This window comes from Macaca mulatta, chromosome X (genome assembly GCF_049350105.2).
Source record: "Macaca mulatta isolate MMU2019108-1 chromosome X, T2T-MMU8v2.0, whole genome shotgun sequence".
Lineage (NCBI taxonomy): Eukaryota > Metazoa > Chordata > Mammalia > Primates > Cercopithecidae > Macaca > Macaca mulatta.
Genome location: NC_133426.1, coordinates 78,536,506 through 78,562,474, shown reverse-complemented (window position 1 = coordinate 78,562,474; position 25,969 = coordinate 78,536,506). Strand labels below are relative to the sequence as shown.

Here is a 25,969-nt window from a genome sequence, read left to right as displayed (position 1 = left end):
GATAGCTTATCCTATGGGGATAGGATTCAGGGGAGATTTCTAAGGTGAAAGACAGAGGAAGCAGATGGAAAAGGGGTGCCTAAGATCACCACGCCTTTATTCTGCAGATGGGCTGAGTCAAAAGTCAAAACCTGAGTCTTTTGGACTGCCCAGCACTGGTCAGGCTCTGACGAGGGTAACTGGATTCATTTCTTGAATCGGAGAACCTTAGATCTAGAAAAATCTGAGAAATTACAGAGCCAGCCCTATCCTTTCCTTCTCACAGGAGGGACTGAGGCTCAGAGAGGTGAGAACTCTGAGGACTCTACTTTTGCACAGACTGTTCTCTGCCTGTATCACCCTCCATGTGGCCCTTGTCTGCCTAGCTAATCCCAACCCTTCCTTCAAGACTCGGTTCAAACAACACAGATTCTTGTGAGTTAGGAGACCTCTGCTGTGCCCACAGAACACTCAGTACATTCCTCTGTCATTCATTTGACAAATTACTGAGCACCTACTGTGTGTCAGGCACTGTTCTATGTACTCGGGATGCATGAGTGACCAAAAATCTCTGCCCTAGTGTGTGGTGACTAAATCATCACATTTGTTCATTCAGCCAGTGTTTATGGATCACCTGTGTGTCGGGTCTCTGTGCCTGGCCTAAACTATTTTATGGTCGGGGCAATTGTCTCCACAGGCTTGGCCTCCTTCTCTTCCCTTCACTGTGAGTGCCTTGCGGACACAGTGAGTGTTTTCTGAATGAATGAATGAATGAATGAATGAATGATGAAATGACCAAGGTCACACAGCAATCTCGTGATGGAGCTGGCACTGAAACCCTGGTCCCCCGATAGCTTGTGCACTTTCTCCTGCGCTCCACTGCAGACAGCTCCAATCTTTGTAACCTCCATCACCTCAGGTAAGAGAGGTCACAGAGGAGATCAAGGACTGGGTTCCCTAGGCAGAATCATTTTGGAAAGGGGAGACTCATCCTATCACAGACCTTCTCTGGCGAGAGTGGGCACGACACCAGCCTCGGACAGGACATCCCTGCTCAAAAGCTTGGGGCGATCAAGACTGGACACTCTCCACTAGGTGCCCTGTCGGCCCCATCACTCTGTCTAGCGTCTGAATCTTGAAGTACATTTCGTTTCTGGATCAAAAACAGAGCCACCTCTGGCACTGCAGAAACATTCATTCCTCACGCACCCCATCCCTGGGCCCCGATCTTTCCCTCTGAGCCAAAGGAAGCGCCGGCCTTTGGCAGACAGAGCGGCGCGGGCCCGTGGCCCCGCAGCTGCACTGCAGCGCCCTCTGCCGGGCATCGGGCTGGCGCCGCCACTCCGCGGGGCGGGGGAGGAGCGCGGGCGGGGGCCGGGCTGCTTCCAAGCAGCCTCCTGTTCCGGAGGTGCTAAGGGACCGTGACTCATCGCGCCTGCTGCGCCCGCACCGGCCGCCCTCGCAGGCTCGCCGCCCTCGCAGGCTCGCCGCCTCCGCACGCGCTTGGTGACTGGCCGAGCTGCTCCGCGCACGAAAAGCAGTCCAGGGGCCGGCACCCGACGGTAGCGGCGCGGCAACACTTGCTCCCCCGGCCCGTGCCCTCGCCCTGTCCGCGCACCCGGGCATCATGGAAGCTTCTGGCGCTAAAAGCCCGCTCTCCTGCACTTGTCGCATTGAGCCTTCACCTCTAACCCGGGATAGGGGTCGTTTTTTTTTATCACACTACCTTAACAAGGGGGAAACTGGGCGAGGGAACGGTGAGGCGAGGGCCGGGGTCAAGCAGATAAGAAGCACGGGAGGGCCTAGATTAACAAGTAACCTCTGATTCCAGAGCTCAAGGTGTGGTTTCCACAGCATCAAGCTGCATGCTCCCCCTAACCTCCCAGGTCCTCGCCCCAACACAAGCGGAGGAAGGGTAGGTTGGACCACCTCATAGAGGACCTTGAAAGTCAAGCACCTAGTTCTAGATCCTTGAGGAATCGCCATACTGTTTTCCATAATGGTTGAACTAGTTTACAATCCCACCAACAGTGTAAAAGTGTTCCTATTTCTCCACATCCTCTCCAGCACCTGTTGTTTCCTGACTTTTTAATGATCGCCATTCTAACTGGTGTGAGATGGCATCTCATTGTGGTTTTGATTTGCATTTCTCTGATGGCCAGTGATGATGAGCATTTTTTCATGTGTCTGTTGGCTGTATGAATGTCTTCTTTTGAGAAATGTCTGTTCATAAATCATGCTGCTATAAAGACACATGCACACGTATGTTTATTGTGGCACTATTCACAATAGCAAAGACTTGGAATCAACCCAAATGTCCATCAGTGACAGACTGGATTAAGAAAATGTGGCACATATACACCATGGAATACTATGCAGCCATAAAAAAGGATGAGTTTGTGCCCTTTGTAGGGACATGGATGCAGCTGGAAACCATCATTCTTAGCAAACTTTCACAAGAACACAAAACCAAACACCGCATGTTCTCACTCATAGGTGGGAACTGAACAATGAGATCACTTGGACTCGGGAAGGGGAACATCACACACCGGGGCCTATCATGGGGAGGGGGGAGGTGGGAGGGATTGCATTGGGAGTTATACCTGATGTAAATGATGAGTTGATGGGTGCTGACGAGTTGACGGTTGCAGCACACCAACATGGCACAAGTATACATATGTAACAAACCTGCACATTATGCACATGTACCCTAGAACTCAAAGTATAATAATAATTAAAAAATAAAATAAAATAAAATAACAACACTTTATTGTAGAGTTTATAGTCTGTGTAGAAATAAAATAAATAACAAAAGGAAAAAAAAAGAAAAAAGTCAAGCACCGTAATAAACATTTACCATTTTAGAAAGAAAAGAAAAGCTATAAATGACATTTAAGAAGAAAGTCAGGTAAGCATTGGGCTTGATTCTGTAAAGATGTTTTAGATTATATAGAGCCGAGGGCAGTGATCAGAGCTGTGAGTTAGAAAGCTGCACCAAAGGATAACAGATGGAAGAGTAGCACCTGAGACCCCAGCAGCCTCAGCAGGGTCTAAATTAGAGTCAGGAAAATGAGGGAAAAAAGGATTACAGATCTGGGAACGGGAAGGCCTTAGTGATAGATCGAATTTCAAAAAGTGGGCAATTAAAATCCACACAGCACTTTGTACTTCTACTCAGGTATTTACGACAATTGATTCTGCCTTCTATCTGAGTAATAGTTTGCCAGCCTTGTTAGACGGTTAGGTACACAGAGTAGTGCTGGTGGCTCAGGCCCCATTCCTGCCTTGAGGACCATGACCTTGTAGGGGGAGAACACAGATGTCTGGGGGCAGTGTCCATCCTGTCAGCTGGAACACACGTGAGGGCAGTGATGCTTGCCCAGACAGCATCTGCACATGCCACAGAACCCCTAAGCCAGCCCTTACTTCCTCCTTAGGAAAAGTCTGGAGGGCTCCAGCTTAACTCCAAGGCTGCCTCACGCTACTGAATGTCTTTCTGGGCCTACAATTTGCTGGAGCACCTGAGTGGGAAGCTTGAGCTGCTCTGGCAGCCCCACCCCGAGGCCAGGCATCAAGACCTGTGCAACTGGCTGTGAGCACCTGCTGCCAGCTGGCAACATTGAAGGAACACACCACTGGGCAGGTAGCATGGCTCTATTGTAGAAGGGTAGTGTATCCAGGTGTCAGCACCCCACAAAGACAAAATCTCCACAGAACTGGAGAGTATTATGTCAGCAGTGGACCTGAAGGTAGCTAGATCTTCCTCCGAACCCACAATTTGGTCTATCCAGAACATTCAGGCCCAATAGGCCCTGCTACCCAGCCCGTATTCCCCTATATAGAGGGACACGATGAATGAGTGCACCCTTCTGGGGTGGGTTGTTTCCTAGTTCCACAGGACCCCAACCCACAGACACCAGCGTGGAACAGGGACCACTCCTAATTTCTGGTACTTCCCATCCTCCACCACTCATGATAACTTGCTGTCACCCTGGGCTATCCTGGATAAAAAAGCACAGCCCCACTGGCTCCTAATGTTACCAGGTGCTGCTTGTCTACTTCGTCCACTCCTCACTCCCCTGAAGTTCAACAAGGTATGTAATCAAGCCAGAGTTTTGGTGGGTTGGTTGGTTTGTGATCAGGAAAAGGAAGAGTTGTCCCTACTTTGGGAGTACCACTGAACAGCAGAGCAAGTGTCCAGAGCCTCTGTTTATAATAAATATTTACCCTCAGAGCCTGAAGTGTAGGTCCTCACAAATACACAGACACAAATGTGTGTGTGTCTGTGTGTGTGTGTTTGTGTGTGTGTTGAGGATGGGTTACGTGGGTTCGTGCAGGCCCCAGTGGTCTTTCTGAAGGAGAAAAAGTTGTGTGTAGAAAAGGAGAAAAGATGTCTATTCTCCCTAAATTAATCTATAATCTCATTGCTATTTCAGTCAAATCTCCAGAGGAATTTTTCATAGAACCTGACAAACTGATTCTAAAATCCATGTGAAAAAGAATATGTATAAGAAGAGCTACAACAATTTTTGGGGGAAAAGGACAAATGAAGGATGAAAGTATCAAATCTACAGTAATTAACAGGGTGTGGTATTGACACAAAAGTAGACAAATGAGTGAAAGAGAGCAGAGAGCTCTCAAGTCAACTCATGTAAAGATGTTAAAATAATAAAAGCTGCATTTATAAGTCAGTGGTGAAAGGATGGACTATTCAACAAATAGTGCTGAAGTAACTAGCTTTCCATTTGAAAAAAATTAAATGAGATCCCTACCTTATACTATACACGCACATATTCCACATAGCTCAAACAACTAAATATAAAAAAGAAAATAAACCTATAATGGAAAAAATAGAGATTTATATATTTGTGACTTTGGTATGGAGAAAGTCATTTTAAACAACACACAAACACAACCCAAAAGCCAAAAGGGAGTGGTTGACAAATTTGAGTCTACACACACAAAAAATGATTTTTTTAGGCAAAAGACGTCATCAATAAAGTTAAAAGACAAATAATAAACTGGGGAAATATATTTGCAATGTATGTATTAGACAAAGAATAATCAAAAGATATAGAGAATCTCTGTAAATCAATAAAAAGGTAAACAACTCAAAATAAATATGGGCAAAGTATATGGACAGGTAATTCAAAAGGAGAGTTACAGATGGCCAACAGACATTTGAAAAGATGTTCAGCCTCTGGGAATCAAGGAAAAGCAAATGAAAACAACCACCAGATATCATCTTTCACTCATCACATTCGGAACTCAAAGTCTGATTATATCAAGCGTTGTCAAGAAGGTGAGCAAAACTGCCATTCTCAGACACTGCTGGGTGGAGCACAGCCATTATGGGTAGGAATTGGACCACATCCATTAACATGGAAAATGTGCATCCCCTATTATGCAGCAACGCCACTTCTTAGCATCTATCCTGAAGGAACTCCTGCACGTGTACACAAATGTTTATTGAATGGATGTTTATTGAGAGATTGTGTTAACCACCACAATTAAGAAACAACCTAAAAGTTCATCAGTGGGTGAATAGTTAAATAAATCCTGATAAAAGTCATACTCTGCAAAATTACATAACATTTTAAAGGAGTAAGTCAGGACTTCTGCTTCTGGGAAGATAGAATGACATACTTTTCCCTGGTCCTCCCTCTAAAGCACAACAAAAATGAACACAAAAAGACTGGAGAGGAGGTGGAGAGAAGAATGTACACCTGCAAGAGACCTCAGGACTCAAGGAACAGCATGTGGTGAGTTCTTTGGATTTTTGTTTTGCCTCATATATCCCAGAGTTGAAGCTGAAAAAGTCTGCAACCTGAAAATACCAACAGGGGCAGATTTTTAAAAAAGCCTGCTCTCTTACCAAGACAGAAAATTTTATACACTAATTCTTTAGCCAAATACCACAGAAAAAAAATATGTGGTCCCATTCCCAACCCCACCAGTAAAGGAGGGGTTGAAAACATTCCTTTTTACCCTTGCTAAGCTGTGACCAAGTGCCCCAAATTTCCCCACTGGGGTGAAGTCAGAGAAGGCTGAGCAGGCATCTGGGATAGACCTACTAGATAGAAACTCAGCAAGGGTATACAGGAACTCAGCAACACCCTCAAACAACAGGATTCAATTAGACATTTATACAACATCTCATCCAACAGCAGAAGAGTAAGCATCCTTTCCAAGTGCCCATGGAATACAAAACATGTTAGACATATCCTGTGTCATAAAACAAATGTTGACAAATTTAAAATAATTGAAATCAAATGAAATGTGTTCTGTGACCAAATTGGAAATCAATAACAGAAAGATAAGAAAATATCTAAAACTTGAAAAATAAACAACACACTTTAACCCATGGGTCAAAGATGAAATTTTAAATTTCAAGATAAATTTAAAAAATACATTGAACTGAATCAAAATGAAAATACAACACAGAAAAATTTATGAGATACAACTAAAGCAACGCTTAAAAAGAAGTTTATAGCTCCAAATGCTTACACTAGAAAAGAAAAAAGGTCTCAAATCAATGATCTAAGTTCCTATCTCAAGTAACTAGAACAAGAAGAGCAAAATAAAGCCAAAGCAAACAGAAGGAAGAAAATAATAAAAAATAACAGCATAAATCGGCAGAATCAAAAACAGAAAAATAGAGAAAATCAATGAAATAAAGAGCTGCTTCTTTGAAAAGATCAGTAAGATTGACAAACCTCTAGCAAGACATACAAATTGCTCATATCAGGAAGGAAATGAGTATCACTACGGACCCTTCAGACATCAAATGGATAATAAGGGAATACTATGACCAACGCTACACGCTTTGACAACTTTGATGAAACAGACCAATTCCTTGAAAAATATAAACTTCCCAAATCTACCAAATATGAAATAGATGATTTGAATAGCCCTATAACTATTAAAAACATGAAATTCATAATTTTAAAACTACTCCCTTTAAAATCTCCAGGTCCAGATGGTTTCACTGGAGAATTCTACCAAATGTTTAAAGAATTCTATGCTAATTCTACACAATCAGTGGAACAAACTAATAGAAATCACATGATCATATTAATCAATGCAGAAAAAGCATTTGATAAACTCTAACACTTATTATCATAAGTTAAAAAAACTCTGAGAAATAAGGCAAAAAGGGAACTTCCTTAACTTGATAAGGAGCATCTACATAAAACTCATACCTAATATATATATATTTTTTTCCTGGATCAAGCAATATTAGACTTACACCTAACATTAAACTTAATGCTTGAAAGACTAAATGCTTTCCCCCTCAGATTGGAAACAAGGCAAGGATCTCTGCTCTCACCACTCTTGTTCAACATAGTGTTGGAAGTTCTAACAAGTGTAATAAGGCAAAAAAAAAAAAAAAAAAGTAAGAAAAGAAAAGATAAAACATGTAGATTATAAAAGAAAAAATAAAACTGCTCCTATTTGGAGATGGCATTATAGTCTACATAGAAAATCCCAAGAAATCTACAAGACAATTCCTAGAACTAATAAGTGAGCTTAGCAAGGTTGCAGGATACAAGATAAGCTTGCAAAAATAAATTGTCTTTCTATATACTAGCAATGAACACATGGATGCTGAAATTAAAAATACAATATCATTTACACTTGCTCAAAAATGAAATACTTAAGTGTAAATATAACAATTTATGTATAGAGCTTATATGCTGAAAACTACAAAATGCTGATGACAGAAATCAAAGAAGACCTAAATAGAGAAAGAAATATGCCACATTCAAGGATCAGAATACTTAACATAGTAAAGATGTTAGTTCTCCCCAAATTTATGTATAGTTTTAGCTCAATCTCTATCAAAATTCCAGGAGGATATTTTAGACACAGACAAGTTTATTCCAAGTATATGGAAAGGCAAAGAAACTAGAATAGCCAAAACAATTTTGAAAAGGGAGAATAAAGTGGGAGGAATCACTCTATCCAATTTCAGGACTTATTACATAGCTACAATAATCAAGACTATGTGGTATTGGTGGAGGGACAGGCACACAGATCAATGGAACAGAGTAGAGAACCTAGAAATAGACCCACACAAATATGCCCTACTGATTTTCAACAACGGTACAAAAGCAATTCAATGGAAGAAAGATAGCCTTTTTGAATGGTGCTGGAACAACTGGACATAGACCAAAAAATGAACTTCGACCTGTGTAGTGGGCTGAATGGTGCCCTCCCAAAAGATATGTCTACGTCCTGATTCCTGGAACCTAGGGATATTACCTTATTTGGAAGATGAGCTTTTGCAAGTATAATTAAAATGAGGAGATCATTCTGGATTCAAGTGAGCCCTAAATCTAATGACACGTATCCTTGTAAGATGGACACGCAGAGGAGATGATAATGTGAAGATGGAGGTAGAGATTGCAGTGGCATGACCATAAGCCAAGGAGTATTGGCAGCTAGCAGACGCGGGACTAGGCAAGGAAGGATCCTCTCCTAGAGCCTCCAGAGGGAGTGCAACTCTGCCCACACCTTAAGTTCAGACTTCTGGCCTCCACAATCATGAGAGAATACATTCTGTTGTTTAAAGCTACCAAGTTTACAGTTACTTGTTACGGCAGCCTCAGGAAATAATATAACCCGTCTCACACCTTATACCAAAAAAATCAACACAATGGATCAGAAACTTAAATGTAAAATTATAAAAATTTTAGGAAGAAACAGGAAAGTGTTTGGAATCTAAAGCTAGCCATATAAGCCAGACCCTATACTTGACAATCAAAACACATCCAAAAAACCAAAATTGATACATTGGACTTCATCAAAATTAGCAACTTTTGTTCTATGGAGTCCCTGTTAAGAGGATGAGAAAAAGCTTCAGACCAAGAGAAAATGTTTGCAAGCCATATGTCTGACAAAGGACTGGTGTCTAAAATGTATAAAGAACTGTCAAAACTCAGCAGTTAAAAATTCAAACAACTCAACCAGAAATTGGGCTAAAGACATAAATAGACAAGTTACTGAAGAAGATATACAGATGGCAAAGAAGCTCATGAAACAATGTTCAACATCACTAATCTTAGGGGAATGAGAATTGAAACCAGAATGAGATACTACTTCACACCTAGAGGAGAACAGCTAAAAGGGAAAACAGTGAGAACACTAAATGATGATGAGGATGCCAAGAAACTGGAATCCTCATACATTGCTGGTGGGAATGTAAAATGGTACAGCCACTCTGGAAAACAGTTTGTCAGGTTTTTTTGTTTTGTTTTGCTTTGTTTATAGATGGAGTCTCACTCTGTCGTCCAGGCTAGAGTGCAACCTCCACCTCCCAGGTTCAAGCAATTCTCCTGCCTCAGCCTCCCAAGTAGCTGGGACTACAGGTGCACACCACCACGCCTGGCTAATTTTTGTATTTTTAGTAGAGATGGGGTTTCACCATGTTGACCACAAAGGTCTTGATCTCCTGACCTGGTGATCTGCCCACCTCGGCCTCCCAAAGTGCTGAGATTATAGGTGTGAGCCACCGCACCTGGCCATCAGTTTTGTTTTGTTTTGTTTTTAAACTAAACATGCAATTACCATATGACCCAGCAATTGCACTCTTGGGCATTTATCCCAGAGAAATGAAAACTTATTTCCACATAAAAACCTGTTATGTGAAGGTTTATAGCAGCATTATTTATAATAGCCCAAAACTGGGAACAACCCATATGCCCTTCAGTGGGTGAATGGATAAACGGTCTTTGATACATCCATGCCATGGAAGACTACTCGGCAATAAAAAGGAGCAGATTATTGGAAAAGGGGTAGGGGCAGACTATTGATACACACAACGACCCGGATGGATCTCTAGAAAATTATGCTGACTGAATATAAAATCCCTAAAGGTTGCATACTGTGTGATTCTATTTTACTGCATAACCTGGTTGAAATAACTGGATTTTAGAAATGGAGAATAGATGAGTGGTTGCTAGGGGTTAAGTAGGAGGTTAGGGTGGGAGGGCAATAGGCATGGCTATGATAGGATGACTTGAAGCATCCCTGTGGTGATGGAAATGTTCTGTATCTTGACTGTATAAAGGCAACACCCTGCTTGTATTGTACTATAGTTTTGCAAGAAGTGATCATTGAGGAAAACTGGGTGAAGGGTACATGGGACCTCTCTGCATTATTTGTTGTACTGCATGTGAATCCACAATTTAATCACAATTAAAAGTTTAATTAAGAAAACAAGAATGAACTAGATCCATATGTCTCCTAAAACAGAAAGGTTTCCAAGACATATTCCTAAGTGAAAAAAAGCAGATTAGTATATATTGTGTGACACCATTTATTTTTAAGTACCCACATAAAACCAAACTGTGTATGCGCAGAAAGGTGGGCACTGATAACAGTGGTTACCTTGGGGGAACAGAGTGGGACCGGAGAGATAGAGATTTGAATTGTAGCTGAATTGATTTTTTTTCACAATAAGAATATTATTCATATGTTATTTGTTTTTTTATTAAACTTTTCATTTTGAAATTATTATAGATTCACAGGCAGTTGTAGCAGATAACACTATACTTTGCCCAGGTTCTCCCATTGGTAACATTTTGCAAAACTATAGTACAATATCACAACGAGGGTATTGACATTATACCATCAGGATCACCAGGATTTCTTAGGTTGCCCTTTCATGGCCACACCCATTTCCTACCACCATCTCCCCCTTCCTTAAACCCTGGCACCCATTAATCCCTTCTCCATAATCATATGTTATTTATATAATAAAAACATCACCCTGGACACAAGTACATTGTTCTAGAAATGCATATCTGTTTTGCTTATCCTGATTTCACCTATCCTTGTGTCACCAACACTGTGGTCATAGGACCCAGCTCACAGGTCCCCTGCCCTTGAGCCTCAAGGAAGTGGCTACTGAGCCTCCTAATTTGGAAATAGGCCCACTAGCAATCAAGGCTACCTTTGAGGTATGGAAGAAACACCTGGAAGAACCAGTGCCCCTATGACTATGAATCTACCCACTGTGGCTGATGACAACTTAAATAATACACAAAGCTCAGTCCATGCCAATTAATGCAGCAACAATTTCCATAAGATTCAAGTCAACAAACTGTTGTGCAAGTTTCAATACTGGAAGCAGCAAAGGCCTTCCCACCCCCTGACCTGAAAACATGGCAGCAGTTGAGCCTCTTTAGAGGAAACTGTGAACAGCAGGAATGAGTAACAACTGGTAACCTATATCCAGCTGTGCCTGGCTGAGAGCAGACTCATTAGAGTGGCCCCAGAGAGTACATCCATTCAATCATTTATCCATTCACAATGTATTGGATACCTACTCTGTGCCAGGTACTATCCTAGGCACTGAGTATACCAGTGAACAGAAACAAGTCCCTGCCCTCATGGAGCTCTCATTCTAGTGGGAGAGCCAATGATAGGCAAGGGAAATAAATCAATTACATGTCAGATAGTATTAAGTCCTAGAAAGAACAAACAGCATGGATGGAGGATATGAGGTGTTGAGGGCTGGGACCTGAAATTTTAGAAATGGTGGCCAGAGAAGGTAACAAACTGAGAAGGTAACAAACTGAGAAGGTAACAAACTGAAACATACTGAAAAGGTAACAAACATTGCAGTGGAGATGTGAAGGAAGTGAGGGAGCAAACTACAAAGATATCCAGTTGTTCTGGACATTTTCCATTTGTCTGTCCACATCTTCTCCACCCTTCTCCACCCAGCTTGTACCCTGGTAGGCTGACCTGTGTGGACGGCATCAACAGGCTCCCTTGCCCTCTGGCTTCGGGTTAGGTTTGACCAATGGGAAGCACCTGCAAAGAAACCAGAAGAAAAAGGAAAAGTGAGATTGGGGTATTTAGTCATCCACTCTCTCTGTTCGGGGTCACCATGAGCTGGCGGCATCCCTCTGCCAAAGGCCATAGCTCCTGTCAGGTGGTTCTCTCTACACAGCAACCCTTTCCCAGTTCCTGTGAACACTCCCTCCAGGGATCCTTCCCCATACTGGGGAAAAGCATTCCAGGCAGAAGGAAAAGCAAGTACAATGTACCTGGCAAACTTAAAGAATGATCAGGAGGCTAGTGTGGCTGGAATGGAGAGGCAGAAGATGGGATTTGTAAGAGATCATGTCAAGGAGGTAAGGGGGACCATATTATGCAGGACCTTGTGGACTACTATAAAGGTTTTGGCTTTGAATCTGAGTGAGATGGGGAGCAAGTGGAGGATGTCGAACAGAATACTGACAAGGTCACACTATGTTTTCACAGCATCACTTTGGGAGACTGGTGACAGGAATACTAAAATAATCCAGGCCAGAGACGATGATGGCATGGACCAGGGTGATAGCAGTGGAGGTGGCAGGAAGTGGCCAGATTCTGAATTGATTTTGAAGGTGGTGAAGAAAAATCCTGTTCCACTACAATGACCAGGGCAAAACGCCAAACTCAAGACCAGCAACTTATTCCTCAGCATGTCATTATGTATGACTGAAAGTTCTGTTATGCAGCAAGATTTCAGAAAGTCCTGCATGCAGCATGATAATCCTAATACCCTATCACATATGTGCGACACACAACTCTGGGCTGAGGTCCAATCCAAAGGGTTTCTAGACTGCTTCTGACTCCAGAACAACTCCAGAAAATGATCATCATGGGTTTTCTAGCCAACCTACCCCACCCCAAAGCTGTATCCCCATGGGGTGGTGCTGGGCGCCATTTTGTCCCCTGCTCTAAACCCCTTATTGGCTCCAGCCACTCTACCTCCATTGGCTCCTCCATGGGTTGGCTTAACCATGTCACATCAGAATTCTGGAAAACACTGTCCACAACCTGTCCTGTCCATACCTCCTGTCCTCTACTCACCGACTCACAGGTTGACAACAGGCAGAACACATCCAACCACTGAGCAGATAAGGACGTGGGTCACACAGTCAGTCAGAACACAGTGTGGGCAACAACTCAAAGGTGCCAATATTTTGATAAAGGTTTTACAATTTTCCTGGGAAAACAGGCAACTGTCAATCATACGCAGGTCATTGAAAGGGAAGAAAAAATAGAAAACTTGGCCCCATAGGCTGAAAGCTCCAGCTTGAAATATCTGGGAGCAAAATACCTGGGAGCGAAAGTACCCTGGTATTTTTTGGTGCACAGTGTTGATTCTCAGAATGAGACCTGTTGCTTCATATTCACGAACCCCCCACCCCCTCCAGCAAAGGCACCCAGCTGGAAACTGGAGAAAATTACATGATTCTCAGGGCTCATTCAAAAGCCAGGAAAAAAACTGATGGTGTTTTGTTTATGTTCAAAGAAATCAATCCAAAGAGATCAGCCCCACAGCCAAAGTCAGCAAGACTGGAGAGCAAACTTCTGCCAACCTCTGGGTCCTGGCCCACTCATCAAGGGGAGGGGATGACCTGCATTGGAATCTGGGATCCAAGACTTTCAAGCAGTGTGCCCTTGGGCAAGATTCTTAACCCTCCTTGGGACCTTGATTTTCTAATCTGTAAAACAGATTAGAATTCTAATTCCTACCTCGCAGAGTTACAGTAAGGATCAAATGAGCTTTTGTGTGTCTGGAATAGCCCCTGGGACTATTATGTGTTAGTTCTCTTCTCATGCCCACCTTTCTTTGGCAAGAGCCAGGCCAGTGATGTGGAGCAACTCTGGGGTTCCAGTGGTCCCTGGTGCCCTTAAGAAGAACTCTCTGAGGGATTCTTCAGTTCTTACATGCCAGTGCTGCTTTCTGCTCTTTATTAAAAGGGCATCCCCGGGTAGCTGCCATTTGATCCCAGCAGGACATGGTTCCATGCACAGCTTGGCACCAAAGGGCACTAATGCCTGTTAACTAACTGTGCATTCAGCTGACCTGCCAAAGCAGCTGATTTTATTTCCAGAATCCCAAATGTTTTCTTATTCCACTCCACCACACCTGAAACCTTTATGTATGTGAACCGCTAATGCAGACCTTTGCTCTCCCCCACTTTCTTTGTCTTTCATCCTCTCAGCCTCTCCTCTCTTCTCCATGCTGCTCCCTCTGCCTGTCGCTTGCCTTGGCTCCTCTTTCCTAGCTCTTCCACAAACCCCCATCCAAAGACAGTACTTGTAGGGAGAGAGCAGGTAAAAGTGGCTCAAGTAGATCCATGGTGAGGTTTGAAAGAGACCATTCCACTTCCTCTTTGCCCTGCCATACCAGCTCATCCCCAGCCCCACTTTCTTGTCCATTCCCACTGGGCTGGGCAATGGAATTGCAGAGCAAAACGAGTCATGGTCACTGCCCTCAGAGTCTTGTGGGAGAGACTTGCAGTCCCATGGTGTATATGAAGAACCGGATGGCTGGGAGCAGTGGCTCATGCCTGTAATCCCAGCACTTTGTGGGGCCAAGGTGAGAAGATCTCTTGAGGCTAGGAGTTCAAGACCAGCCTGGGCAACAGAGCAAGAACCTTTCTCTACAAAATTAATTAGCCAGGCATGGTGGCACATCTGTGGTCCCAGCTCCTCGGGAGGCTGAGGCAAGAGGCTCATTTAAGCCCAGCAGGTCAAGGCTGCAGTAAGCCGTGATGGCACCACTGCACGCCAGCCTGGGCAACAGAGTGAGAGCTGGAGAGGAGGGTGCACAGAGGTGGGAAGGCATCTGCCTGCCTCTGAGGGGTTGGGGAAATGCAGGAGACCTGCACTGGGCCTTGACGCCTGAGTGAGATTTTTCCAAATGGAAAGAGAGTCAAAGGGCATCCCAGGGGTGGAGATAGCATGGAGGAAAGAAAGGCAGTGTGTGTTTGGAGTTCTGTGTAGCCACACAGTAAGGTCTGTGAGATGGATAAACCATGAACCTGGAAAGTGGAATGCGGAGCCAACTCACCAAGGATGTGTCAGGTTGATGGAAAGCTGGATCGCATGGGGTGAGAATGCAAGGTTAAGCAGTTTGGACTTATTGAATATTGGGAAAGGACACGATGAAAGCCATGTTTTAAAAAGAAAATTCTGACAGGCCGAGAGACCAAAAGCGGAAAGGAGGCCAGTAAGGAGATTGCTGCAGTGGTCCTGGCACAAATTGAAGTCCTGAAACAGGGTGCTGACCATGGGAATAGAAATGAGGAGGCAGAGAAGAGATACCACTGGGGCCTACTTTCTCTACCTCTGGCCTTTATCCTGGAGTAATTCTGCAACATTCCCAACACCTTCTCCCTTGATGACCTTAATGGAACCTGGGCCTCAGGTCTAACTCCTGCCTCAACGTGGGTTTATTCCAAATTTATATCTTGAGAGCTGACCTCTCATCTGCCCCTGGGATCAGATTCTGGCTGCTTTCTGGACAATTTCAAGTAATCATCTCATCAGCATGTCCAAAATTGCCATCTTGGTGCCTGCCCCTCAGCCCTAACCCAGTCTGGTAGAACCATGTAACTCAGCTACCTTATGGGTTTCTGAGCCTAACCCAGCCACTGATGAATCATCTTACATCTCTATAAGGCAAACATGATTCCCCAGTTCTAAACCACCAATTTATAAGTGAACTTAGAGGACTCAACACATTCACACCTTGGAGGTCGCCTTGCTTCACGCCCCATTGTCAAGTTCCCTCCACAGTGGCCCTCGACCAGGGCCGCATCCTCCTGTCCCCTGGAAGTATTTGGAAATGTCTAGAGGCATCTCTGGTTGTTCAAAATGACTTCAGGGAACTACTGGCATTTAGACTCAGGGAATCAGGAGGTTAAATATCCTGCAATGCACAGAATCCCACACTGCAAAGAACTGTCTCACCCCAAGTGACAACAGTACTTTCACTAAGAAACACAGTGACCATTAGCTCAATGAGGCAGGGACTCTATGTTGTTCTCCATTGTGCTCTCAGCATGCAGCAGAGTGCACTGCACATGAGGATGTGTAATACGTGTTGATTAAATTAACAAATTGGACTGGGTGCAGTGGCTCATGCCTATAATTCCTACACTTTGGAAGCCAAGGTGGGAGGACCGCTTGAAGCCAGGAGTTGAAGATCACCCTGGGCAGCAAAGAGAGACCTCTGTCTCTACAAAAGTTGTTTAAAAAATTAATATAGCGACTCATTCATTCATATAACCAATGCCCACTGAGCGCTACCCTTGGTGCTGAGGATAGAAAGATAAACAAAACTTGGGCAATATGCATTTGTACCTCAGCCAGCCTTAGCTTGGTGGGTGGGAAACGTAATCCTGAGATGGAGGCTAAAAGTCCAGAATGCCTCACCTTCCATAACTACCAAGGGGCCCTTTCCCAACAAGGGGAACTTACAAGCTAAATGCTGGATTGAAAATTCATTCATTCATTCAACCAACACTTGGATAGTTCATAAAACTTTTTGAAGCACTTTCTCAGACATTATCTTGCTGAAGTTGGGCTGCCAGGAGAGGGAGGTGGGGGTGGGGGCTGAAAATTGGGGCCTGAAAGGTTCCCTCCCAGCTCTGCTGGGCCCAAGCAGACAGGCCCTAGCAGACAGTCTCCTGGGACTGGGGCGGGGCGGTGAGGGGCTGGGGGGTGGTTCTGGTGTGAATGGAAATATGCGCCACATGGCCTGAATTGCAGGGCCGACTTCAGGCTCCCACAGCCCCAAACACTTCCAGATGGATTTATTTATAACTCCCAAACCAGAGGCAGCACTCGGCTGCTTTTCCTTACTCCCCTCCCCACTCTTGGAGCAAACCGTGGCCGCCCCTCTCCACTCCGGAAACCAGCAGGAGACTGGGAATGTGCAGCCGCTGAGCCACAGCCACAGCCAAACTTGGGCTCCTGGTCACCGCCTGTCCCCTAGGTGGCAACGGCACCTCACGGTGTGGGTGTGCCTGTAGAGCCTGGCCAGATTCCGGCCCACCTGGCCCATCTGGGCTCTCACAGGATGGTTGCTAAACGGGCAGTGCGAGCCAGGCACATTCACTCTGGCAAGTCTCCGTTCCAGATCTGCCTCCACTTCATAATGCCACAGTCACACCCATGTCTTCTCATTCTCTGTCTCTGGGACATTCCTAGCCCCCTCCCCTCCACCATCTCCCAAGGATACTGCTTCTCACTGCTGCCAGAGGCTTTGGACTCTGACATTTTCCAAATCAGGAAACCGAAGCTCAGAGAGGTTGAGCAACTAGTCCGAAGTGACACAGCAAGTTAAATTAAAGAGACAGAAGTTGCAAACCCAAGTCCTGCCCCTGATCCTAATGCCTCCTAAACCTCAGTTGCCTCATGTGTGAAGTGGGACTAATGCCAGGCAGGTGGTGTGGTTAGAAGCGTTGGCTCTGGAGTGGCTCTGCATGGAGCTCGTGATAGTTCTGTCATTTACTAGCTAGGTGACCTTCCATGAGTCACTCTTCTTCTCCTAACTCAAGATTTTTTAAGTCTTTCCTTAAGGATTAAAGAGATAATTAATTTAAATGGCTTAGCATAGGGTCTGTCTGGCCCTCAATACAGAGTAATGACTATGATAGTTTATTGTTCGATTGAATCATTATAGAGCTTACAGATCCCATCGCTTGATGAGATTGGGAGCATTCAGGGTGTTATGGACATAGATCCATCTCTTAAGATATGGGCCAGGCCCCATGCAACATCACCTTCTGACTCCTCACACGTAGAAGTAAACTTGGGCCTGAAGAGATTAAGTGACTTGCGTAAGGCCATACTTGTAGGAATAGAGGAGAGAGTTGAACCCAGTTCTAAGTGGGTTAGCCCACCCAGCTCAACCTGAGCATTTTGGTGGCCCTAAGCACTGCTGTGGACACATGAAACCTGGAGTAATCTAGTGGCCCCGGGGCTGAGGCCTTCCTGTCTCCTTCCACTCCTAGCCATGGCTTGAACTGGTGGTGGCTGGAAGGGATAGGGTAGCAAAGAAACCAGACGAAAGCTCCAGAGTGAAACTTCTAGATGTACATACCTGCTGCCTATAAATCCTCGTTGCCCTCAAAGTTACTCAGAACCAAATTATGGCAAACCCACCTCTCTGCCTCCAAAGGTCCAGACAAATTTTCCTGCAGCTGTTCAGCAACACATGATACCAGATTTCTGCTTCAGTGGGAGTCTTTGGCACTCACATTCCTTTCTGCTTGCTGCTGTGCAATTAAACACGCATAATTTCTCCATGTTTTCCCACCCCGCACCACACACGTCAGTACCACCAGTGACAGCATGAGGGAATAGCACAATCTCTGTGCACATATGGACAAGGGAACCAGTGGGCACTCTGTCAACTGAATGTGACTCACTAAATGGGTTCCAAATCCCATCAGCCATTAGGGTCTATTTATCTGTATTTCCCTCATCTTATCAGTGGGCTACCCAGGATGCTCAGAATTCCTGATAGTCCAAAAATAAGTGCAGTTATTTGGTAAATACCCAGCACACAATAAGCATTTAATAAACACTCAATCTCTATCCAAACAAAATTAAGTCTCGGAGTTTGTGAGTTTGTAGACAAACTTTACCAGAGAGCCTGAGGGGAAGCTCCTCTCTGCTTCCAGCATTGATGCTTAGGAAAGTTTCCTCATGGAACAAAGGCTTTGGCTCTTACCACAGAGACTACCAGATCTACAGTTCCAGTCCTACTGGATAGGCTCTCTGAGCCTTGGTTTCCTTATCTGTGATATGAGAACAGTATCACTTATCACACAAAGTTGCTCTGAGGCATCTGACACTGAGTCAGGTACATGGCACTCTCTCAATAGATGTTACATGTATAAAGCTTTATCTTGTAGCAAAAGTAAATTCTAACACATTCTAGAATCATCTAGAGTAAAATTATTTCTTCTCTCAATATTGATCAAGCATCTATTATGTCCATAGCAGCATAAAAGAAACAAAACACATTCAAAATAAAGTTTCTTTCCTCTAAGAGACTGTAATACAGCTGGAAACTTAGGCAGATGTGAAATATGTCAGATAACTCAAATGCCTTTAGGAGCCAGGAAGGTACTATAAATGAGTGAATGAGGTTGGAGTAAGACAATACGGAGTAGTGGGGACTGTGTCTAGCTGGAGAGCACATACTCCATCTAAAGTGGAAGCTGCCACCTGGCCATGCCAATCTAGCTAACTACTGTCTTGGGGGAATACAGATCCAGTATTACCAGATTTTTCTGTTTTTCAAAGAAGCTAGAAATCCAGATTGTATGGAAAGATTACTAATTGCTACATGTTAGCACATAGTTTAAAAAGAAACAAACCACATGCAGACCAAACAAAATACACCTGCGGGCATTATTTGGCTCACCAGCCAACAGTTTGCAACCTCTCCATAATGGTAGATGATAAATTTGTCAAAATAAGTGCTATTGACAATAAGTCCTAGACACATACAGAGGACATGAGTCCCTTGGGCTGGGATGATCTGGAAAGTTTTCCTCAAGGTGAGCCTACCTTAAGATAGGATTCAGACTGGGCCCCAAAGTATGGGTGTGAGTCTGACAGGTAGAAAGGAGGAGCAAAGAGCTGTTGGCAAGATTGAAGGTAGAGACAAGAATGCAGTCAGAGCTCACAAGCGGTGAAGAGATGGGTCTGGTTGTTAAGGCTTCCTGCGGGGAGGGGCAACTCCTGGCCATTTGGTTGGTCTCAGTGGAGGAGGTTTCTTGTGACAAGAATTAGGGATCTCAGTGTGGAGGAAACAAGGGAAGATGGAAAACTGTTACTTAGAGAATCTGTTTCTGAGGAGCTAGTCAGAGAGAAATAGTAAACACAGATAGACATATACCCCATTGGCAGGGGTGGGAAAAGTACATTTTAGTTAAGTCCAGGGCCATTTCCAGAATAAGGTAATGTAAAAGTCTATGAGAAGAACAAATAAATAATGCATGATCCTTGCTGCTGACTAGAAACAGGTCCAGAAGGTGGGAATGGGTAAACCGCAGCACAGCGAAACCAGCCATGTTGGAAAGGAGGGCTCTGGCACCATAAAAGCACTGTAGAAAGGAAGTAAAAAGCCAGGAATGCACAAAAATCCTGGAAAGTATTTTTAAAACACTTTAGTAAGAACGTAGGTAAAATATATGTCCACGATTAAAAGCCCCAGGGTTTAGAAGCCACTCCCCTCCAAGGCTGTCTGACTGGCTGGGTGAATGACTGAAAGGGGCATCTTACTCCAAAGGGGAGAGCACAGAGATGTGTGGCAGTGCAGGTGTCAGGAAGAATTCCATAGGCCCCACATCAGACTTTGTGACCACTAAAATGACAGGTGAGGCAGGAGAAGGTCATGGAAAAAGGACAAGGGTGATAGACAGGATTATAGCCCGCACAACGATGTCCACATCCTAACCCCTAGAACCTTTGGATGTCTTCAGTTACATAACAAGGGGAACTAAGGTTTGCAGGTGGAGTTAAAGTTACTTATCAGCTGACGTCGACTGAGATAGGGAGATGCTGCCCATCTCATCTGGGTGGGCTCGATGTAATCACGAGGGATTTTGTAAAGTGAAAGCGGGAGGCTGGAGAGTCAGAGTCAGAGAAGGAGATGTATAGAAGCAGAATCAGAGTGATGGGATGTGAGAAAGACTCGAATGGCCACTTTTGGTATTGAAGTCAAGGAATGCAGGCAGCTGCTACACACTGGAAAAGGCAAGGAAAAGGATTGTCCTGTGGAGCCCTAAGAAGGGATGCATCTCTGCTAGCATCTTGATTTTAGTCCAGTGAGACCTATCTCAGACTTCTGCCCTCCAGAACCGTAAGATAATAAATTTGTGTTGTTTTAAGCCACTGAATTTGCAGCAATGTGTTACAGCAGCAATAGGATACTAATACAATTGGCGTTGGACTCGGATGAACGTAGCTTAATCCTGGCTCACTACATACCAATACTTGACCTTAGTCTAGTCATTTAACCTCTCTTAGCCTCAATATCTTTATCTGTAAAATGGAGACCACAATACCTTCACTTCACAGAGTTGAGGTGAAGAGCACCTGTAATGAGGAACATAAAGGGATAGCACAGCCTCGCACAGAGAAGGTGCCAGGCAATGTTCTTTCCTTTCCTTCAATGTGTTTGATGAGATCATAATTCACATGTAGGACCAGTGGTGTTCTGATAAACGTTCAGCAACCAGCTCTCAAAAAAATGTACAAACATATATATAAATATACACATACATACATAGGTTTATTATAAATTTACTTATATAAGAATGTGAAGTGCTCAATTTACAGATAATATTGAAATATATAATACCCTTTATTATAATTTCCATATAACCAATGGATTCTCCTATACTGCTTTCATTGATTTTGCTGAACACATATCGATAGCCAACCTTCAGCTGTAACAGAAGAGCAAGTGTAGTTCCTAAATGAATGATGGTTGATATTTTCATTTATGTTAATGAGTAAGAAGAAAGTGAAACAACCAAGAAGTATTGGAACTTGACTAATTTTTTTTAAACGTTGAGATAATTTTAGACTTATAGAAGAGTTGTAAAGACAGTATAGAGAGTTTCTGTGTGCCCTTTACCCAGCTTCCCCTTATGCTGACATCTTACATAATTATATCCCTGATCAAAACTGAGAAATTAAACTTAGTACAACATTAACTAAATACGAACTTATTTGGAGTTCACAAGCTTTTCTACTGAAGTCGTTCTTCCATTCTAGGATCCAGTCCAGGACTCATATTGTATTTAGTTGGTCACTTATTTTGTAGAATGTCTCTCAATTTCAGTTTGTCTTCTGTTTTCTCATATAATTTAATTTTTAATGATGGCTGTGTTTAACAACTGGCTTACACGTTTCCTAAATATTTAACAATTGGTTCTTACAAACCATTACAAGCCAGCCCCAGCACACCACTCTAAGCAAAATTGACAATTCATTCACGGTTTTTTCCCCATTAATTTCACAAATATTTATTGAGCGCCCTCTAGGGGCTAGTGCTGGGGATATAGAGATGACCAAAACAGTTCTTGCCTGAGAAAATCAGAGATTAGGGGAGGTGACAGGGCAGTAGCAGACAGTGCCTGTAGAGCGATGGATATAATAGAGGATAATAGAATGTGGTGGAGCATTCAGAGGTGGGAGGGACCAACCCTGTCTGAGGAAGTCAAGGGGAACATCAAGGATGAACAAGAGCTCCCCAGGTCAGACACAAGGAGGTCGAGGGAGGCTTCTCATGTAAGATGATGTGTGAGCTGAGTCTTGATGCATGAGTGGGAATGAGCCAGTCAGCTGAGGAAGCAGAAGGAACAACAGTCACCAATTTATTCCTTCATTTATTAAGCATCTATTAGGTATCCGTTCCATACTACGCTCTGGAGACGCCCAAACAGGTAATGAATAAGGGCCCTTATTGACTGGTGATGGTGTCTGAGCTATCTTGAAAAATGAGGCAATCTTTACATGTGTGAAGGTGGTGTCGTGAATGAGCATGGGGCATGACGGCACTGAGTATAGACCAGCAGTGGAGAGGACCCCACGGCCAGACACCTCCTCCCTGAGAGTGCAGAAAGATGAAGGGGGAGTTGAAAGGCCACTGACCATCGTTTAACCTAGAGCAACCAACAGGTTTTGCCAGAGGACAACTGATGCCAGAACCTTCCTATGCAGGCGCCACATGTTCATAGCCCCCTTCTCTCCAGCCCTTCACGCTAAACCTCCACGTAAAGATCCCCAGAACTACACTGAGCAACTTAACCCTGCCTTGGGCAGAAGGATGAGGTGGTGATGATATGGTGTCACGGGCCAACTCTCAGTGGGGGTCCTGACCTGAGACCAAGATGCCCTAGAAAAGTGCCAGTGTTCCTTCCTCAGATGCCTCTCTGACCATGAACTAAAGCAACCCCAACACATACACAACCCCAGCCATTCTCTATCCCATTATACTACTTGATTTTCTTCGTAACACTTATTGCTATCTGAATAAGTGCTTATAAGTGCTATTTAGAACTTTACTTATTTTTGCCAGTCTCCTTCCATTACAAGTTAAGCTCCTCAAATGTAGAAACCCTTGTCTATCTTGTCTTCAATACATCCCCAGTTCTCAGCTCAGGGCCTGGCCCTTAGGAGTATTTGTGAAATATCTGTAGAATAGATGACTGAATGAATGGATGAATGAATGCTTTTACTCATATTTGACAGCTGCACTCCTAATCCTCTGTGGCCCAAACTTTTGCCCTCCATTTTAAGGCTGTTGCATATTCCTTCAGTACCTTGACTTAGAATTTGAACCGTACAAGGAGGAACAACACTAACATGCATGAAATTCAGAATGCTCCTGTTGGAACTATTGTGAGAATGCAAAAGATAACAACAACAACTAACACTTGTTGTACTAAGTGCCAGCTCCCATCCTAAGCCCTTTATATATATTTAATAATTATCTGTTGAGTCCCTGCCAGGTGCCAGGGATTGTTTAGGCCCTAGGGACATGGCAATGAATAAAAGACAAAAATCTCTGCTTTTAGGGAGCCTAAATATTAGCCAACTGAATCTGAAAACAGACTTAAGATGTAGATCCTGTGATTATTCCCATTTTAAAGACGAGGAACCTAAGGCACAGAGGCAAAATAGCTTGCCCAAGATCGCACAACAGTGGAATGGCACAGCCAGGCAGTATGGGCCCTGAGCCTGTGTTCCTAACCAGTAGGCTATTCTGCTTCCTGAAGAGCTATGGGAAAGTGCTTGGCAAACTTTCAAAGACTTTGATAAATTTGAATTCCTATCATTCTTGGTCGAAACACATTGTGTTATGGGGACAGTAAAGAGACTGGGCCAGGGAGTTCAGAGGACGTGTGGAGGGCAGTGGTTCTGGAGGTGGCCTTTGGCACATTTTGGGCCAGGAGAGCACTAGCTGTGCTGTGACACCCCATCCCCTTGCTGGAGACTGTCAGACTTAGCAGATCCACGTAGAGTAAAGCTGCATGAGGGAGGCTGTAAGGCCTCCCCACTGGCACGTACTTAGCTCTTTGTGGGTTTTTCCCCCCATTGTTTTCGTAGAGTCCTGTCCTGATCCCCCTTCTACCGATTTGTTGCCCTTGAAGTGGCCCTGCCCCACTCCCCTTGCCACAGTCCTCTCATTCAGCCTCCTAGCCCAAGAAGACAAAGGAAACTTTGACTGTCCCCCACTGGGCTTTTCTGATTTTCTGTTTCCATTGGAACAAAGAACAGCTCACCAAGTGCTCTCTGATCTTTGGAATGAGAAAGGAAAATAGTTTATCACATGGAGTAACTCGCACACCGCCCCCATTGCTCAGTGGTCCCAGCCTCTCAGGACGCCCCACATTCCTGGCAGGGCAAGATGGGGAAGGCGCCTCCCTTCTGCTCAGCCCTCAGGGAACCAGTGGGATAGTGATGATTTCCATCTGGGCTAGTCTGTTTTCCACCCCTTAGGCTCCACCTGTGGCCTGGATGGAGCCGAAGGAAGAACGAAGCATCCTTTCTGCCTGTCTCATTGCTCCAACCATGGGTGAGTCTCCCAGACCTTGGTCAGAAGATTTCCAAGAGACTCCTGCATGGGGGAAGAGGTTGTGTGGGACCTTGGACAACACTCTTAACCCCTCTAAGACTCAATGTTCTCCTCTGAAAATGAGTCTAATAATGCCTACTTCACATAGTATGAGGATTAAAATTTAATGTAACAAATGCTTGATAAACGCTTGGCCCAAACTAGACCAGGTAGAAGAGTTTGGTCTAGGAGAGGAGGTGAGGTTGCTCCAGAGATGGGCCTACCTGCGTGGCAGGTGTGATAGAATTGTTTGCTCTGAAAAAATGGGGTGGATGCTATCCCACTGCTAGATTTGCCCAGGCCTTCAAGCCAGAGTGAGGCACACTGCAGGGAGCACAGCCGGCCTGGCTGAATGCAGCTGACTGGCAGCCACCGCCCCATCACTATTTGAACAGCTGTGACATGGTATGTTTATAGATGTGGGGTGAAGATAAGATGGCGCTTTGAAAGAAGTCAAAAAAGAAATGGGGAACTGCAGGGGTGAGGACCTCTGCCCTCATGCCCAGGGGGCATGAGTGGCAGCCCAGTTGGCCAGGCCCCCACCTTGCCCCCAGAGGCTCATAATGCTTGTCCTTAGAGACAGTCACATCAAATTATAAATTACTTTATAAATGGACAAATTGAGGACAGTGAGGGGAAGGGATTTTCCCAAGGTCACCCTGGCTAGACTTGCCAACTCTTACAGTCCAGTGGCTCTCTCCTTCCCCTACATGATCTGTTCCTGAGAATTCCAGATCACATGGCCCTGAGATAACCCAGGGCAACCTCACCGATCCCCACAGTCCACCTATTCATTGATCCCATAAGTCCTTACTGAGTGTCTCCCATGTGCCAGGCACTGGTCCAGGCACTAGGAATACCACAGGGGAAAACAGACAAAAGTTCCTGCTCTCATTAAGCTTACATTCTGTAGAGGGAGACAGACAATAAATAAAACAAATGAGTAAAATATGTAGTAAGTTAGAATGCAATAACTGGCTTGTAGAAAAATGAAACACCAGAGGGGCTCAGGGGACCAGCAGGGCTGGGGGTGTTATTCTATAATGAGATGGTCAATGAAAGCTTCATTGAGAAGGTGACATTTGTAGAGAGACCTGAAGTGAGGAAGTGAACCACGCAGGTACCTAGAGGAAAAGATTTCTAGGCAGAGGGAATAGCAAATGCAAAGCCCCTGGAGGCTGTTTGGGGATCAGTGAGGAAGCCAGTGTGGCTGGTGCAGAGTGCAGAAGGAGTAGCAGCAGAGCAGGAGGTAAGGTCAGACAGGTCTGGAGGTCAGATAGAGTATGCAGGGCCTGTGGGCCATTGTAAGGATGCTGGCTTTTCATCCGAAATAGAGATCCCTCAGAGGGTTTTGAGCAGAGAAAGGACACGACCTGACTTATGTTTTTGCTGGATCACACCGGCTGTTGTGCTGAGAGTAGAGCATAGAGGATCCAAGGTGGAATGGGCAGGGAGACCTGTTAGGAAGCTGCTGCAAATAAATACCCAGGTGAGAGATGACAGGAGCACAGATCATGAAGATGGTAACAAGTGGTTTGATTCTGGATA

At 44.4% G+C, this 25,969-nt stretch overlaps 1 protein-coding gene across 4 annotated transcripts in view; it reads right to left on the bottom strand.

Annotated features, from left to right (window-relative positions):
* Nucleotides 1-25,969, bottom strand: part of NHSL2 (NHS like 2) — a 231,984-nt gene that overhangs the window by 123,604 nt on the left and 82,411 nt on the right. For 3 of the 4 annotated variants that reach the window (XM_077989415.1, XM_077989417.1, XM_077989421.1), the window contains exon 2: nucleotides 11,734-11,802. The exons of the other annotated variant lie outside the window; for it this stretch is intronic. In XM_077989415.1, the coding sequence (XP_077845541.1) occupies nucleotides 11,734-11,802 (69 nt within the window). The remainder of the gene's footprint in view (nucleotides 1-11,733; nucleotides 11,803-25,969) is intronic. 4 annotated transcript variants of the gene reach the window in all.